The sequence below is a fragment of the Anser anser genome (genome assembly GCF_964211835.1).
Source record: "Anser anser genome assembly, chromosome: 6".
NCBI lineage: Eukaryota > Metazoa > Chordata > Aves > Anseriformes > Anatidae > Anser > Anser anser.
Window position 1 is genome coordinate 13,708,503 of NC_139726.1, and position 19,523 is coordinate 13,728,025.

At 35.2% G+C, this 19,523-nt stretch overlaps 1 protein-coding gene across 18 annotated transcripts in view; it reads left to right on the forward strand.

The window, feature by feature from the left end:
* The window catches only part of PTPN4 (protein tyrosine phosphatase non-receptor type 4), a 115,608-nt gene extending 96,400 nt beyond the window's left edge, over positions 1-19,208 (forward strand). For 15 of the 18 annotated variants that reach the window (XM_083841979.1, XM_083841982.1, XM_083841981.1 and 12 more), the window contains 8 exons: positions 881-1,047; positions 2,797-2,887; positions 2,971-3,032; positions 3,461-3,607; positions 5,550-5,678; positions 7,153-7,301; positions 9,978-10,113; positions 12,651-19,208. In XM_083841979.1, coding sequence (XP_083698105.1) covers positions 881-1,047; positions 2,797-2,887; positions 2,971-3,032; positions 3,461-3,607; positions 5,550-5,678; positions 7,153-7,301; positions 9,978-10,113; positions 12,651-12,737 — 968 coding nt within the window. In that variant the 3' untranslated portion in view covers positions 12,738-19,208. Of the gene's footprint in view, positions 1-880; positions 1,048-2,796; positions 2,888-2,970; positions 3,033-3,460; positions 3,608-4,851; positions 4,971-5,549; positions 5,679-7,152; positions 7,302-9,977; positions 10,114-12,650 lie in introns of all 18 variants that reach the window. The other 3 variants (XR_014586119.1, XR_014586120.1, XR_014586121.1) reach the window with 1 other exon arrangement.
* Positions 19,209-19,523: the final 315 nt, after the last annotated feature.

A 19,523-nucleotide genomic window follows, 5' to 3' on the forward strand; every position in this document is an offset into this window, starting at 1 on the left:
CAGTTGCACAGGAAAGGAAAATGAAAAATCATGTTCAATCAGAATAATTGAAATTACTTTAGGAGAATATGTCAAACACCTCATAAACAATATTTCCTGTATCCACTGATTCATGCTTCCTATTTGTGCTCATGTTCTGTGTGCAAGCTTTCATGCGGTTTTTATGTTTACTTTCTTTTTCATATAAAATTGTTTGTTTGTTTACAAGTTACTAAATTGGTATCCCCTTATGTGTTGATCATCTTTGTGTTCTGGATAAAAACATTTGAGTTGTAGAAGTGAGGAGCTGCTAGTTTCCTCCTTCATGATCATGCAATTTCAACTAAAGAGAGGCTTTCTAACAGCATGTTTGTTATGTATAGTAGATGATGCATATTATTTTTCAGTTTGTTTATAGGCAGGGCACACATACAGCATTGATAGTGTTATAATGGCATATATTAGTGCCATTTTCTCTGGTGGTCTGCATGTATTGCCCTAATCACCAAAGCCTGAAAGAACAAATCAGTACAAAATGAAGTAAAAGTAAAAATGTAAATGTACCTGTAGCACCTTCAGAGGCGTGATGTGGGAATTTGAGATTAGGGAGTACACCAGCCAAGGTAGGGCCTAACGTGAGGTTTGATCAAAATGTGAACAGTCAGTGATGTGCTTTTGCTTAAAACGACTGTTAAAGCCAAAATTAGCTTTGTCATGGGTGCTAGTAATCAGTAAAGGCTACTTGCCCTTAATGATGGGGATTAAAATCAATGTATTAATAAATGTGGATTTTTCTACAGGAGAAATGCCTTTTTAGTTGATTTAAATAAGTGACTTAAAGTCAACTTTACTTGCCAAACAGCATGTCTGGTTAGAGCCTTCATACTTATATTTTTTGTAGCTGTCTATGATGTTGTGGAAGAGAAGCTGGAGAGCGAGCCTGACTTCCAGTACATCCCTGAGAAATCTCCACTTGATGGTGTCCATCAAGATGATAATGCTCTGCGGGAATCCATGATTCAGCTAGCAGAGGGGCTTATCACTGGAACTGTTCTGGCTCAGTTTGATGTGAGTACTGTCACCTGTAGTTGTGCGCAGGTTTTAAGTCTTTTGGGATAGTAATCATTTTAAACAGAGAAAACTTCACTTAAATTTCAGTACCATCAGCAATTTTGAGTACAACAATTGACTTAACACTCGAAAGAATTAAAAAAAAAAAAAAAAAAAAAGTCCTGTAGAGAAACACTACATGTCCAAAGTTATGGCATAGAATAACCAATCCAAATACTACTTCTAAATGTTGTTTCAGTTTTAAATAGTCTTATTGATTGCTTGCAACTTTTTATGGTTATCAGAGGCCTATTTTAATAAACTTTTATAGTGGTGATGACAGAAATCCATACCAAAAATTTATGTTCTGTACTCAGACCTTCATTACTAATCAAAGTTAATGTAGGGGCTGAATGACAGCTGAACTGTTGATATTTTATGTTCTATTTCAATGAGGGAATATAAAATTACCAATGGAAAATACAGCCCTATTAAGAATGTGTAACAAATTACTTTATAAATAGTTAATTTTTTGGCATATTTGAAAAGAACAGTGCATTTCTTTTGGTGTCCATAGCTGCTGATAGCTATAGTCTTTCTTTAGCACTAACTCGTGCTCTGATGATACTCCATCTTCGTTAATGCATGAGGTCAAGTGACTTAAAGCAAGAAGCAGTAATTTGTAAAACACAGCAGTGTGAATTCCTCACCAGAGACCTAAGGTTATGTATCACAATGTATATTTATAAAACATACTATTTGAGACTTCTGGTAAAATGTATTTATTTTATACATAGAATAGTACCCATATTTTGCAGTATATGTACCTGGTATGTTATACTGCATAGGTTTAGACTGGGAGCTCTTCCAGGGAAAGTTTTTGTATGGTTTTGTAACAGTGTGACATAAATGGCTTTGGTGTATGTGTTTGGGTCAAGAAACGTATGGGTGTACTGACACATAACTCCCAGGTCTTCATTTAGCTGTTTCATTACCATAGGATGTCAAACTTGTGCATGGAATGTGTGTAGTCACCATGTTTTATGCTGGGAGGACAAGTGAAAGGTTGTGTTCTCTGGTTGAAAAGTGATTTCAAAGCTCTACTTGCCACATCTCTTACTCTGGTTTAAGGCCTCTTCTCTATCAATTCACTTAGGAGTTCACTTTCAAAAAAATTATTTAAATGATTCAGATTTTAAGTTTTTTAAGTGCTTTTTATTGAACCTGGAGATATCACTGGTACTGTTCGCAGCACAATGGTTATGGCAGTGAATGACTAAGGCATGACTGGACAGAAACCTCTCAAAGGAGATACTGTGCAAGAAAAGCACAAGGTAGCCCAGGATTCACTGTATACCTAATGAAATGCAGGAAGATATCTGACAAAACAAAACAAAAAAAGCTCTGAAACAACTTCATCGTAGGTAGAGAGCTATACACAACGCCATCTGCTTGCCCCAAACCACCATGTGGAATGTCAGTATCTGCCAATTCCCTTAACGTTATGTAATACTGACTTCACTGGATTAGTGTTCTTATGGAAGCCTGAAATTTAACAGTCAGTTTGTCTTTAACCAAATTGTGATGATGTCTCGATTATTTTAAACGATCCCATAGAATATTTCATAGTGCTTTCTTATAAAAAGTATTTCCATATTTGTTGAAACTATCTTTGTTCAGTAATTTATGTTATAAAAAGTATCTCTGTGCATATACTAACAGGTATTTTTTATCTCCTGTGGTCTTGACCATCTTTTTTGTCTTTAGCAATTGTATAGGAAAAAACCTGGAATGACAATGTCTTGTGCCAGATTACCTCAAAACATTTCCAAAAATAGATACAGAGACATTTCGCCTTGTAAGTATGTGTTTGTATTTGTGTTCTAAAAGTATTTTACCCTGGTTAGTAAATAAGTAACATCTTTCTAAAAATTTTTTCAGATGATGCTACACGGGTTATTTTAAAAAGTAATGAAGATTACATCAATGCAAATTACATAAATGTGAGTACTGTTTTTAAAAATAGTTTCTGGCATTAAGTAATTTTGCAGTTCTGCAACGGAGAACTCAAGTGAAAAAAAAAATTCATGTGAATCTAGTCGAGGCTAGAATGTCTGGGTAAGCCTGTAATCAGATGGTTTGAAATTTACTCTAGGTTTGCTTAATTGCTATACTTTGTGGCAGGTAATTTTATAAAAGAAACAAGCAAAAAAAAAAAAAAAAACTAGGAGAAAGTAGCCCTTTACCAGAGGAACACACTATTCTTTTTGGATTACTAATGAGGCAGTAGTGACTAAGTTGCAGTAAATAGAATTCATGTAATGTTGCTTTTTTATCTATTAGTCACTAAACATTGTCTGATGTGTAACTAACAGAAATTCATTCTCATGGTGAATGCAAGAATTAAAATAATGATTTTATCTTCTCTTAGATGGAAATCCCTTCTTCCACAATAATAAACCAGTACATTGCTTGTCAAGGTCCATTGCCAAACACTTGTCCTGATTTTTGGCAGATGACTTGGGAACAAGGCTCATCTATGGTTGTAATGTTAACAACTCAAGTTGAACGGGGTAGAGTAAGTACAAGATTTTCTTAAATACCACTTACATTAAAAAAATCTGTTAATGATTGCCATTTAAAAGGTCTGAGGAAGATACTGTTACGACAGGTAGTGCAACTGTTTTCATAAGGGCAGTGCATTCTTAGTACTGTTGTAGTGATGAATCTTACATTTTAAACCTTTTGATATTCTTAGTGTAGCTAATGTTAAAACTTGGTTCAGTGCTGAAATACATTTAAGTCCCCATGTATTTCTTAAAATATTTTTGGCTTATTGGTTTGACTCTTGTCAAACTAGAATTTACTTTCATGAGTCTTCTTTTCTCTAATCTTCAAATGAAGAAACTCCAAAAATGGAATCAGTTCTTGTAATTAGTTCTTTGATATGTAGAGATGAATTTTTAAGGCAGCCTAAAGTAGCTTTGTAGTGTTGAGATAACGTGCCTGGATGGCTGTCTTTAAGAGAATCCTTGATAAACTTGAAATTTAAAATTCTTCATAAAATGATGTTCTGAGGCTATGAACATTTTGTTTAATTGTGTGAAAAAATCATTGTCCTTTCAGTCGTTTTCGTACAAAAACTTGCAGAAGTAGAGACTTATGAATTGTTGAAAATAATTGTTCATGGTGTTGTCAAAGGCTTTTTTTTTAAAGTAATAGTTTTTCTTTATTAGCTTCATTTGTTGTGCAGCTTTGTCCTTTGGAGACAAGCAAAACAATAAAATCTAGTCATACAAACGGTTTAGTTCCAGAGTTATCAGGTCTGGAGCATTCACAGTAGCACTGGATGATTGAGTGTGTGGACAGAAATGACATACTAGAATAATAGTTTAGTGGAATTTCTCATAATTCAGGATTTCTTTTGAAGATGGATTTATGGAACATTGTGGGTGTTCTGATCAACTCAGACTACATTTCAGCTGTCTGTATATATTGTAACTTAGTAATAACCATGTATTTGTTGGGATGTCAGGCCTCTAAATGTAATTAAAATAATTGAAGGGGAGTTGTGGTGTTTTTAAACTTTTTTTCAGTGACTCAACATTAGCATGATGCTGCCTGCTCCCAAATGAATATGATTAGAGGGAATTTCAGTACAAGTGCCCTTTTAATTTGAATTTTCTTTACAAATCTGCTACAAACAGACTTGCAATAGCAGTTCTGAGGTTCCCCCACCCCACTCAATAATGATATTTGTGGAGCTCTTTGGAGAGCTGCTAAATAATTAAGTAAAAGGACTTATCTGTCTTATACCCATAGGCAGACTCCCTGCTCTAAAGCTGATCATGAGGCTACTGACATCACTATCCCACTGCATGCCGGGATGTCTCAGTGGAGCAGGAAGTCTGCAAATCTGGCTGCTCTTAAAGAATCGCCAGGTGGGTTGGAAAAACAAAAGTACACTTGAGCTGAAATGACCTCTATAATTAGGCCGTTAAGCAATATATCTAAAAATCTTAGTTTTTAGAGTTTTCATTCACACTGGTGACTTTATCAAGAGTCTTTGAAGCCCACCATCTGCGTTCCCCTAATTTCTGAATTGGTTTAGCAGCTTTTTTGTTGCTTATCTCCTTTCTTTTTTTCATATGTTCTTTTCCCATATACATGTGCTTTAAGAAGATTACGTTAAGTTTTTAGAGGTCAGAAATATTTATAAAGCAGCGCTTTTGTCACTCAAGTGTTAAGATGAAATATTTTATAAATACAATTTAAAAACAAATTCTAGCGAAAGATAAAGGCATCCATCCTCAATTTACACTAGCACTGAGTTGGTGCTCTGCGGCACATTATTTGATATGCAGTTAATTAAGTAGCACAGTCTATTTGGTAAGTAAACTAATAGTAGTTACAAAGTGATCAAAATATTATTTACTGAACAAAGGAATAAGCAACTAGAGAGACTAAAAATAATATTCTGAATTTAAACACAAACATCTTTAAAAATGTGTTGACTTCAGGTTAAATGCCATCAATACTGGCCAGAGCCATCAGGAAGCTCGTCATACGGGAATTTCCAGATTACCTGCCATTCAGAAGAAGGAAATCCTGCTTATGTGTTTCGAGAAATGACATTGACTAATCTGGAGGTAAAATCATTATATATATATATATATATATATATATACACACACACACACACATATGTATGCATATAAAGTATTAATCTGTGGGATCCTCACAGACTAGCTGAAACTACCTAATCAGGCTTTTTAAAATCTTGATGACATGTGAACAGAACTGTTTATTTCTAGAAACCTTTAGAAAACTAGTCTTATTGAAATGTTTTTACCTTGTATAAGTTCTGCTGTCAGCATGATAACCATTTATAAGCAAAATATCACAAGGATTTGGTTTCCATAATAATATAAATTGGTCTAGAATCACATAAAAGATGTATTATTTGTCTTAAAGGCTTTTATTGCCATCTTTCAAGACCTGGACAATAAAAAAGAGTAATTAAAAGCTGAGAAACTTGTTATTCCCTTGGTGCTTTCAAAACATCAAACAGAAGCAGTGTTCGAGTATTGCTACTGAAAATCCACCTTTTTGGTGGCAAACAGTTCTTAATAATTCCATCTTGGAGATTGTGTGCAAGTAGATGGACGATAAATCCTGCTGAGAGAAGCATGAATTGGGATCAGCAATGAGATGTAAACCAGGACCTCCCAGATTAAACATGCATAGCATGGAGTTTGAGGGAATATGTAGTTTCCAGAGCTTCACCAGTTAGCATTTCAGTCTCAGAAATGTTTGGGAATGGTTATCTGAAATTTAGTTCATGTACTTCTCTCTCACTGCATGGATTTCCAGATGAGACATCAGTTTTATAGAACTTCCTTTTAGTCAATTTGCAGTTAAAATTCCTTTCCTGTGTGCTGTTGAGACAATTGCTCATTTATTATCAGTAGTGGAAGCTCTGTAAATGATTCCATGCCAAAGGGTTATTTAATGTACTGTAACTTCTGTTCTTTGAAATGCTTCTTTTACTCCGATTGTACGGCCTGCCCCCTCCACTCACCAGAGGCATGTGATATGTTTGTGACATTCGAGCGAGGGGGTGGGAGTGGAAAACCAAGTCATTCTGCATCTTGTGAAGTAAGCTGGATAAAATTAGAGGTGCAGTTAAATCCAACACAATACTGGCGTTCACACAAAGTCTGAAGGAAGGCTTTCATGCCTGGAAGTCCTGTCTTCCCCTCTCTCTATTCCTGTGCTGCCATTTGATCTAGCAAGATGGTACCTCTTTCTGCTAAATTTGTTTTGTTAAAGATTTGGCTACCTTCTTGTACATCTGGTGTTTAGATAGACTGTTTGTATCCTTGAACTGTTTTTACTATTACATGGAGTGCCATTTTCTAACCTGCCGTTTTTGTTTTTAACAAAAAAAAATTAATTGTAAAATCCACAATGAGCAAAAAATTAACAACTGAAAGTTTCCAGAAGCTACATCTATTATAGGCACAAGTTGATGTAAATGTACCATTGATTTTTATTTATTTGTTTGTTTTCCCCTCCATGGAACCTGAGTTACCCTTCAATAAATCTTATGTTTCTGTTTAGAAAGAGGAAAGCCGCCAACTGACCCAAATTCAGTATATAGCTTGGCCTGATCATGGGGTTCCTGATGATTCCAGTGATTTCCTAGATTTTGTGTGTCTAGTGCGAAAGAAGCGGGCTGGCAGAGAAGAACCTGTTGTTGTTCATTGCAGGTATACCTTTTTTCCCCTCCAATTTTGCTAAATCACAACATTGAACTTATATTTGATAATAAATCAAATAGTATTTCTGTGCTTTGTTGTTCAAATAAACATTTAACTGTATCCGCAGATTACAGGAGAACTCAACCTTTAAATTAAACAGTTCCTTTTTCTTAAAGTTGTAATCACTTTCAATAAGCAGAATTTGGGGTATCTACATCCATGAATCTGGGTGGGGATTGATTTGCATATTTAAGTTAAATGCTTGTGCTAGTGGTCTCTGTAATTCAAGGAGATGGTGAAAGATACCTAGGAAGCTTGCTTAAGATGACTACTTTTTTATGACTTTGTGTATCAGAAATTGTATTTAATTGGTTTGGCTGTCTTTTCTGCTTTGTGTTGGTCAGGGTAAATCTTCTGAATTAGGAAAAACCAATTGGCACTGCTAGAATTCCAGTGTCTCAAAATGATATTTTTCTTCAACTTCATTATTGCTATATTTCGGTTGATATGGTTCTGAACAAATAGTTTCATTAACACAGTACAAAGTGTGCAAGTCTACAGAGACACTGGTGTTCAGGAACAATTTCATTCCTCTCAGTGAGGTATCAACCTGGCTCCACTCTGATAATTTCAGTATCAACATTTAAAACAGTTTCATGTCTCTCAGAAAAAAAGGAGAGAATACCACAGTTTGGCATAATTTACTTAATTGACCTAACTTGATGGCTGTTCGGAAATATAACTGCATTTCACTAGCGAGGTCAAGCTGAAGGAGCCCAGGGGTTCTTCCGCATGGTGTTGGCATGCTATTTTTACTAGCCGCTCAGTATAAGGGGACTAGACATTACAGCACCAAAATGGTGAAGTTTGGTTTTAGACCTGAGGCACCAGTTTTAGTATGGGGAATCCAAGTACCTAATAGAGAAGACTCCTCTATCATACAATAGTAGTTTAAAATGAAGAAAAAAAAAAAAAAGATTGTAAAGCAACAAAAATCCGAAGAATAGGGAAGGGTTTTGTTATGTTGAGCTACTTTATAACACTTGTTTTCAAGTTGTGTTCCTCACTATTGCTTCTCTGATTACATTTAGTTCTCAGTGCTACTAACAAGTTTTTTGACTGAACTGGGAGTGGTTAAACAATTTATAATCCATACAGCTTGAACGCAGCGCTGATGAAAGGACACTCTGGTGTAACAATCTTTATTCCCTGTACAAATTGGTGACTTCCTTCTAAATTAGTGGTTTTTTGAGATTTGCCATTGTAGAAGAGTACTGAGATGAGAAACTTTGGAAGTGAGTGAATCTTAACTGTAAGCATTTTATTTTATTTCCATGGCACCTTTCCTTTAAAGGAAAAAGGTGTAGCACAGAATGTACTTTAAGAAAGAAACGTTATTCAAAATCAGGCTGAATGTACTCTGTTCTGTTTGGACCAGTGATCATAAATAGATGCTTCAGGAAAGTAAAGAACCAAACAAGGTTTTATGGTGCTTGTGCCAGGTAATTTGCCCAGCTTCCAACTCATTTCAAGTTAAAGAAATTACTGAACCTGTTACGTTTGTCTGTGTAGCAGCTCCAGTGCCTTTCTTTTCCAAGGACGTTTCTGTTCTTATTTCTGAGTTCTTGAATTCCTGCATTCCTGTCCTTTGGCAAGTTCTGCAAATTTGCATCAAAGCTTTTTTGTTTTGTTTTGTTTTTACTTTAACAAGGCTTCTAACAGTTTAGCTGAACAGTTTCTAATTCTTGTTCCGTAAGAGATGGTGAGCCACCCACCCTGTTCCTGCCATTCATGATTTTCTTGTCTTCTGTTAAGTTTCAGTGTTCCACTCCATCAAGCAACGGTTTCTTTTCCCAAGCTGAAGAGTCTTAGCTCACCTGATATTTATCATATGGAAACTGTATCATACTTTCCATCCTTGTTGTTGCCCTTATCTGGATCTTTTGACATTGTAAAATGAATTGTTACAGATTCTTTGACAAATACCGTTCCTGCTTGCATTTCATGGTGCATTCTGCGTACAAATTCTGTATGTATAAATTCTGGAGGTGTAAAATGTTGTGGAGTAATTTTATATAACCAGTACATTTACATCTTGTCATGAAAGTTTTGTGACATCACTGAAATATGTAGTAGCTTTGATGCCACCTTCTGGACAAAAACTTGTAGTAGTTTGGCTGGATTTAATCTGAAATTATGCTTCAAAATCAGAACAATTAAGCTTCAAAGACAATGTTTATATTAACTAATTAATTTAGAAGCAAACTTTCATTTACTGACAAATAATAATTGTATGAGTTGAGATAATGGTGTTGTCTGAAAAAACGGATTTGGTTTTATATTCAAGTATGAAGGAACATTAGGTTTCTATTTTAAAACTGCAAAACAATATTTTGAATGAATAAATATATTTGTAGTTTCTGTTAGTTAAAAGCTAGGTTAAGAACTGTCAATTCTCTGAAGAGGATTGACAGTTCTGCACTGCCTTCTGCTCTTTTCAGGCAGGATGGAAGCTTCCAGTGACACCCAATCTGTCTAACCCCTGTTATCATAAAGCTCAGTCATGAGAATCCTTGAGAAGGGAGGTCTTAAGTTTGGTGGGGTGCTTTATACTCCATTTAGGAAAACGTGGCCTTTAAATGTGGACTGTCTTTCAGATACTTTATTTTTTGTTGTTTTTTACAGTGCTGGGATTGGACGGACAGGAGTTCTCATCACTATGGAGACAGCAATGTGTCTCATTGAGTGCAATCAGCCTGTTTACCCACTAGATATTGTAAGAACTATGAGAGATCAAAGGGCCATGATGATCCAAACACCTGTGAGTATCATACTTGTTTTTCTGTGTTGTAGAAGAATAATTTCATATTATTTAGTTGTATCATTAAACATATTTTAATATACTTGCTGTTTATCGTTTTTCAAAGAAGGCATCTTTACCGACTATAGCTGCAGCCTTGGCTCGAGACAGAAATAAATGCTCTAGTTATTGGAAAAGAGCAAGTCTTTAAATTTCTACAAAAACAACTTGGGGAAAAGCAGCAGCTTTTTCAGGGTTATCTGGCAGTTAATGTCGAAAAGGGCCAATTTTCAGTAGTGTACAAATTGCTCAGTAGAGAAAGCAGGAGCATAATTCTAAAAGTTAAAAATGGGAATAATATAAAAGGCTAACGCAGAAAGATCTAAGACATGCAAGAAAAAACCTTCAGTGATGCAATTTTTGGTGATTTTGTTACCCTAGCAATAATGAAAACAAAACTTCACACCGTCCCGTAATGACTTTAGTAAGGGGAAAATAATCAAAGAAATTATATTTTAAAAACAGAATTATTAAAGCTGTTCCCAGATATATCGAAATATTTTATTTTTAAAAAAGGTAGCTTGCTTCTGGAATTCTTCTTGTGGTCTCTTTACAGTTCAAGTATCTTAAGATGCTGGAACTTTCCCTGGATTGATGATGTTTGTTTTCAAGATAATTGCTATGTTTCTTTCATATGTTATATTTCTGAATTATAAAAGGATTAGAAGGGATTTAGAACACATTTAGAACCTTTTTATTTGTGTCAGTCAGGTGTTGCTTATCTCTGAGCTGTTTGCATTACATTTTTACAAAGTATGTAAAAAGGGTCAAAATACTGAGTTGTGTTGTCTTTCAAAGAAAGGCTTGAAGTCTTGGTTGTTCCATTTTTTGACCAGTTTCAGTTTATTTATTTGAATCAACATTCAGTTGTATAGTTTTTACTCGCTGTATTTAAAGGGAAAGTATTTTGAAGGAAAAAAGGCACTAGATCCAGTGTCAAATCTCTTCCATAATTACCTGCAGCTAGTTATTCGTTGTAGTAATGTCAATGTTCCTGTTGCTGTTCCTTCACCTAAATTTGAAGAAACCTTTTATGTTCTTCAGAGGGTATTCAGACTTTAAAAAGTAATATAAGCCTCCATTTCTAGGTCATCTGTAGTTGAATGCTGCTGTCCAGTATTCATTTCCACAAAAATAAATAAAATTTATAAAAATAAAAGTGTTATCCAGCTGGGAAGGATGAGGAAAATGATGATAATATGAAAAACAATAAAGGATGGCTCTTGCTGTATGTGATGGTGGTACAGTATGAGTTTGTACATCTCTATAGCATACATAGAGAGGAAGAGACTTTTATTAGTAAAGGGAGGAGGTACAGGGGTAAGGGTTCTAACTATTTTTTTCCCCGGAATGTGCTAAATATCTTTTTTTTTCATTTTTCTACTCAAAAAAATGAGCGTGTTCTATCTGCAGCGGAACACAAATGCGTTTCACTGCATCAGAATGAGGGGGGATAATAAACATTATCTATCATAATTTCTCCTTTTGATGTCTCTTCCCGATTTTGTATATCCTGAAAGATTCACTTAATGTCCGCAAGATGGCCCCATGCATGATTCCCCTGTATGCTTACTATAGGAAGAGAGCTTGGAAAAGCTCCGTTAGGGAGCACTGGAGGCAGAATGCATATGCTCCACAAATAAGTATGAATTCAAATACATTAATATATATGCAACAATACAATATATAATAATTCTATTACTAAATCTGTTACTGTGCTCATTTAAGACCAGACGTCAACAATTACTGCGTAGATAGGGATATCCCAAGACATTAAAAAGATGGGAATGCTAGGTTTCTGACTAGCGTATACGCTATATGCAGTATTCATTGTTAGTTGCAGTGCTTTACAAAACAATTTTTCTTTTATTTTTATCTTATTTGAATTTGGTTGCTGTTTTTTTTTTTTTTAACTAATATTTGTTTAAAAAGAGGTATTACTGGCCTCTACGTATGCTGGTGCTCAACTTGAATGTGTGTAGAGTTAGATATTATATAATGTTAAGAAATTGGGTTTTGTTTTTTTCAACATGAAACACTTTTTTTTCCTCAAATTCTGAGAGATGCCAGTAACATGGCAGAATTAATGTAAGTATGAAGAAGTGCTTTAAAAGTCGATAGTGCTAGCTACAGATGCTGCTGTAGCTTCTAAATGCCAAGTGCATGGAAAGGTTAGGTCAGTGAAACTTCAGTAATGAAATGAAGGGTAGAAAATTACTGAAGAAGTGATGTTATAAGAACAGGACTGGTGTTGTGGGTGTGACTTCAGTTATATATTTCAAAGTGCTATTCATTCCACTCTTCTGTTGAGAAACAAGAAGTTTCTCAAGTTCTAATACGCTGTTTCTATTGTTTTGTGTTTTCTAAACTAACTTTGAAGCACAGTTCTCAGACCATTAAGGAAATAGGGTTGGAAATACTAGAGGTCTTTCCTGCTTCCAAAGGACCTGTCTCAAGTCTGTTTCTTTTCAATTAATTGAATCTGCTTTCCTTTTCAGAGTCAATACAGATTTGTATGTGAAGCTATTTTGAAGGTGTACGAAGAAGGATTTATTAAACCTTTACAAGCATCACCACATAAATAAAGAGCAAAAACCCTAGGATATCAATTGAGGAATCCTGTCCTCTATATAATGAACTGGCAGCATTCTTTGTGCCATAATACTGCTTGCAGGAAGTGATAGTGAAGTACGGCAAAGAATTGACAAAGGACTTTGAAAACTTCAGCACTGTTGCACTTTATGTTGAAACAAAATCAGTCTCTGAAACTCTTCTAACCTTCATCTGTTTGAAGACTTTATTTTCGTGCTTTGCTCCGAACAAACCACAAACTGAAAGAACTAATCGTGTTCAGGGTAATCTACGATATTTCATTGTAGTGCCATATACTGCGCTTCTGGTTGAATTGCTACAAACAAGGCTTGGAATTATTTCACTTTGTTTTACACCCATGTCTCTTAAAAATGGAAAACAAATGAAAAAATACACTAAGCCATGGTCTTTCTCCAGTGCTAGGTTTATTTACTATGTACAGACTCTCACTGTTTTGTTTTTTTTACAACATTAGCAATATTGCCGATACTAGATAGATACACACTGCCTACTGATGCAGCACACTGTCCTACGCCCTTATTAGAGACCAGCTGGTTGTTAGAGGAAAGCTGGCATCTGTGTTAACCCAGCAGTAGCTGCATAATGCCCACTTACCAGCATCTTGTAAAAAGAAAAAAAAAAAAGAGGAAAAAAAAAAGAAAAAAACAATAATAATAAAAATTAAAAAAAAATAAACAGCATTTCTTTGACACAGCTTGTGTGTCATACACTGGTGTATTCTGATTCATGTGACTTAAGATTACGTGATGGGAACTAGTGCATGCATTGTCTTAACCCCTTAAGTGCCTTGAGACTTACAGCGTACATCCAGTGAAAGGCACTCATGATTCTGTGGGGGGTGGTCTTGTCCTGTCGTATTTATCTTAATGGGTTCAGATTTTAAAAACAGCCCTTGGTGCTTGGAATACGTTACTGCAAGGGGTCATGGAAATACCGTTCCCTCTTTCCTTATACAAGTACCTGTGTGCTACACTCAGTAGCAAAAGCACCTCTGCCAACTTAATGAATGAGCATCGTTTGCTGCTGTGTTGTAATTATGTGAAAAATCTGACACATTCCTTCATTGCTTTCAACTAGTAACTTACTAGCAGCTTACTATGAAATGCTAGTAGGTCATTAGAAGCTGATACTTTGTCTTATCCTTTTATTGAGAATAGCTGTCTTGCTCAATTAGAACATAACTCTTTAATAGCACTGATAATTAAGTTGAACTTACAATCAGATGTGATTTAATTCCATTATCTGCTAACCAGTTATTCTTTAAGTCCTCATAGTTGATTTCAAGCCATGTTCGTACAGGTCTGCCTTTTATTTTTCTAATTGTTTGGGGGGTGGGGGGTGAGGAAGGAGAACACTATAATGCTGTCCCAGAACTTTAATTCCATAATGACCCCAGTCGCCCTCTGTTATGCTTGTGCAAAGTTGTTCCAGTTGATATGGGTTGCTTCTTATTTAAGTAGGTAGAAGATTTGTAACAAATATCTGTCTGATACAGTATCTGAGCTCACTCTAAGGAGATATATATATATATATATATATCTGTAATGTCCCAATTTTTAATGTTTTTCCAGTATAGGAGAAACCAAGTCAGAAGCAAGGTGTCCGTTGTAATATACTGTAAGAAAAAAAAAATAATCAGTCACTTCTTTGACTGCCCTGCAACAACATAACTTTGTGCCCTCTATTTAAAAAATAATAATTTATTGTATTGGTTTCCTGAAAATGTTTATCCAGTAAATTTTATTATAAGCTATATAGAGCATAGAATTAAAATGGAAAGTTCTACACTAAATAAGTTTTTAACTATTGAAGAATTATATTATATAATATACTGTGTTCTATGGACATTGAAAGAGATCAGCTATGAAATATTAAGTGAAAAGGGATTCAGGCAAAGTGAAATCCTGGCTTACGACTTAGTAATAAACATGAACCACAATGCCAAATGGAAAATATAGTTTTAAATATTTTTAGAAAACAATATAATATTAGATGGCCTGTGGCCTTGTTACTTATATTTCTAGATTTGATGGCTAAATCAATATTATTCCTCAGCGAAAAATGAATCTTACAAGAATCTCTGGATCTGACAAATTGAAAAAGTGATAAAGTAGCTTTAATCTCAGTTTTATTTTAAGCCATTTGCAACAACAACAACAAAAGTCTTCTTTAGTAAAGTTTAAGCTTTAACTTGCATACAATGATATTAGCTGAGATGCCAGCTAGCTGGAAGGTTATTTTAAACTCAGCACTTAATGTCTACAAATTAAAATAATTCATTCATATACTGAAGTAAATTTTCTTCGTAGTCAAATTGTAAATGAAAATAGCGTTTGCCCTTTTTATCTGAGGGGAACAAGAAATTAAGTTTATAGCAACATTGCATAGTGTTGGGATGTCACGTATTTAAAATGTGAAGTTGCCAAAGCAGTTTGAGTTCAAAAGACCCATTTATACCACAATTGTGTGGGATATTTATCGGTCATTTGTCATTATCATTTTGATTACAAATACAGGCAAGTATAACAGGTCTCTTCAGAATCTTCCTCTGCATTGACTTAAGCTGATGGGTTGGCGTGCATTAACTGGTTGCACTGGGAAAGAAGTTGAAGCAAAGCAACTCTTCTTTGATAACTGCTCATCAGCTGATCAGGGGCATTTGGGCTTCTGGAAAGCAGAGTGGTAACCAAAAACCGATTGGGAAAGAGAATTAGCACTGAAGCCTTCCTGCACCATACATCAGTCATTCAAATGTTTCTACTGGTTGTGGTATAAATGGCCTTTCAAATATTTTTATATGGCCAAAAAAAAAAAATTCAAAACTGCTAAAGATTTTACTTTGGGTTATGAAGATCTGTATCATCCTTCAAACTTTTTAAAGAAGTTTTTGTATGTTTCATGCTGTACAAAACATGAATGTATCTTTCAGACAAAATGACCTATACGTGATTGGTGTTATGACTGTTGGATTTTATGAATAATTATTTTCATACCATTTGATTAGGAAAAATATTGGGTGGGTGGGAGAAAGAGTATGTTTGTAACACTTCCATGATACAAATCCAGTTTTAAAAAGAAATGAAGTTTTCATTGTAAATAAGAGCAATATTATGACAGTTTTCTGCCAATGTATAATGTCAAGATTTTTGTTTTCCTTTTGGGTTCAAACTGAAAACAACCACTACCATCTCATTTAAAGTGGATTTGAAGGGTTTTTTTGGTAGAAAAACATGGGGCTCTAGAGAAGGCTTTGTGTGGTTTTGGGGGCATTTTTTATCTTTGCTAAATATGAAATAAGATGCAGGTATCATTTTATAGATCACCTGCAGATTGTCAGCCAATCCATTCTGAGAAATACTGCGTCAGATGTAACAGATAACTGAGAACTGCAGACTTCATTTGTCCTAAACTTAGAAGCATTTGGTATTTTAAATAATGTGCTTGTCTTAAGCAGTAACTCATTGCTTTTATGCATTTAATTTGTATATATTCTCTCCTAGTTATGAAAAAGAGCTTGATTGTATCGCACTACATTTCATGTTAACTGAAGTTTTTTTCTGCATTTTTTCTGTTCAGTCTTGGAAGCTTACATCCCATACAGATAGAACAACAGCGCTTCATCTAGTATAGCTGATTACGCTCTGGCACACTATCTGTGAGAGAGAGGGTGAGAAGGCAGTTGGGAGACTAAGGAACATGAGGTGTTTGATATGGAACCCGGCAACTTTCCAGAGAGAGCTTCCGAAAAGCTTTGCGGTACCCGTGGAAGGGCCAGAGTGCAGCATTGCTGCTGCAGTTGCACTGCCCAGAGAGACGGGAAGAAGAGGAGGTATTGCATAGGGAGGCTGGAGCTCCAGGTGTGTCGTGGAGCTGAATTACGTGATATTTTTATGCTTGTGTAGGTGTGTGGGCGATGTTTGATGGCTCAGGGAATTAGCATGAGCATGAAAAACTACAGATCCACCATCCGCAAATCTCCAAGCGAAACCAGGTTGTCCAGTACACGCGCTGTAGTTGTGACTGTAGAGCCACTACGCAGGCAATCTGAAAGACCCTCAGCCCTGAGGATAAAGGGAGGAATTGGAATATGGTCCATATTCAAATTCTGCATATTTGGATTAGCACAAAGTACAGGAATGGTGCCCTCTAATGTCACTTATGTAAGTCTTTTTATAGCACATATGTCCCCAGGTGGTTGGGAGTATTCTCTTATTTAAATACCCATCTTTTGTCTCGAGACTGGAAAAGCTCTTTTCCATTGCCACTTCTAGTGCTGGGATCAAATATTAAAATCTTGTAAATATTTATATATTCATTGATTAAATGTGGATCTTGCATGAAATTGCAGAGATTGGTTAGTGGTGATTGGGAAGCTGTTACAAGGGGAAGAGGATTGGTTTGTTTTATTATAACCGTTTTGTCCAATCTCATTTAACTCACAGCAGTTATAAACCAAAAAAAAATTTTTTTTAGTTTAGCAATCTGCAAAGGAGGCTAGTTTGTCACCACTGGACTTTACCTCTGTCCTAGTTGCTAGCACAGTCGTGCATCTTCACAGTTCATTGGGCTTCTCCAGCTGCAAGTTTAACTGGTGCACAAGCTGCAAGCTCCAGTTGCTCACTTCGGCATGTTTTGCTCATTGAGAGCTCATTTGGTAAAACTTTGGGAGAAATTAAAAAAAAAAACAAAAAAAAAAGCTGACATTTTTGGTAAAAAAAAAAAAAAAAAAGTATGTACTTTTTGGATTGTTCTAGTATGCTGTAGGATGAACTTTGGTTTCACAGACTGGCTGACAGTTTGCTGGCTGTGTTATTTCATATTTAGCAAGCTTACGTGTTTTAAAGGGTGATTTTTTTCAAAGTGTTTTGATGTTTGAATGGTAGCACTTTATCTCATGCTTACTACTGACTGAACTATTGGACAAAATAAATTGGGTTTGGAGAGAGATGCTTAATGGGTTTCTGTACAGAGATGATTTGGGTTACACCCTGGTACGATTGATTTCTGTTGTTCCAGCCATTTCTGGTTTACTGCTCATGTATTTGCGGGACTTTCAGAAAACAGATATTAATAATTCGTCACCTCAATTTTCCTGTCATAAAAAGAATGTAGAGCTTGCATTAAAAAAAAAGCGCAAATGGAAACTACAGGGTACTCGTAAATTTATCTCTGTGATCTCTCTCAGCTAGCTGCAGATTAGCTAAGTTTACTGTAAGTGGTTCTGCTAAGCATTATTTTTAACATTAGATCAATTACCTGGAAATCAGTATTTTTTTTTTTTACTTAACTTATTTGAATTTTGATAACTAAAGATAATGCACAACAAAGTTTAAAGAAGTTGTCATCCTTTTACTCCAAGGCCAGGGGCCTAAGACATGAGTGAAAAGGGTAAACAGTTTACATTAAGCTGTTGTTTTCTTTAACTAGGATGTATCCACAAAGACTAGGCTATAAACTACGCAGTGCAATTATCTCAGTACATTGGGGCACCACAGTAACAACCCATAATAATCATACAGGAAAATTAAGGTAAGAAAACTAAGGTTTTTGTTTTACCCAGTGTACTCAGATTTTATTCCATTTGGTTTGGTTCGTTTACCAGTGATCCCATTTTAACCAGTCAATTTGGCAGGGCTGTTTGTGTAAGGTTTGGGGTTTTTTATTTTCTGTAACAGGTGCTATACTATCTGTAAATACAAAGGGAAGAATATTATCTAGATCATTATTAACAATCAGGAGGTGGCAATATTTTTTGCTAGTTACTTCTGGTAATTAATTTGCATTTCCAGCTGTGGCTTTCAGTTGTCAAATTTCATCTCCATTTCGTACTGCTCAATGATTGACAAGTGTGAAGTAAATCATCTCAGAGTTGAATAGCTTTTGTTGTTTAGACTAACTCTTGTGTATCTTTATTAATGTTGGGAGGGTGGGAAGCTTCTTCCCATAAGCAGACTTTTGCCTATAAATTTGTTTAAAAGCACATGGCGGGGTGGGGGGACGCTTTAAAACACAACATCTTGGCTTAAATCGCCAGGGTAGCTGATTGAAAACGATGGAAACTTGAAATTGGTCAACACTGGACAATGTGAAAATGAATTCAGCTTTTGTCACTGCAGCTACTGTATGCTTTAAAGGGCCTTATGTATTTGTCCTCATTTTGATAAAATGAAATTTCTTGCCATTAAAACGATACACTAACATTCTACCGAAAACCAGCAGTTCCCAGAATAAATATGCTAATTAACATTTAACAAGTCTTGTTTTAGTCTTAAGTAAAATTTCATTCTATTATGTGAAAAAATGCTGTTATGCATATTTTGTGGATATATTTAATTTCAGTTGACAAATAGTTGTCTAGGTACAGACTTGAAAATATATATATAGTTTACTTGTGGATCTTAATTGTTTAATTGCAAAATAAAGATGTGCTTTAGTAATTTAAAGTTTAATTTTTTTTGATTTTCTTGCTGCTGTACACATGGTTTTACTCTGCTACTTTTATACAGTTCTGATGCCAGATGAACATTATCTTGTATTTTATTTTATTTTTTGACATTGTATTCCATAAATACAATACTGCTTTCCTTTAGAGAGGATTTGTGTGTTTGCACTGAGCACTAGTGAAGGATGCTAAATTAACAGAAGTGAAATTGCTTGATTAGAGAAAATGGCATGACAGTATCAGTCGATGTTTTTTACGTGAAAATATATACCATAATTTTTGCTCTAATGGAAGAGAACTCTCCTCATCTTTTGCA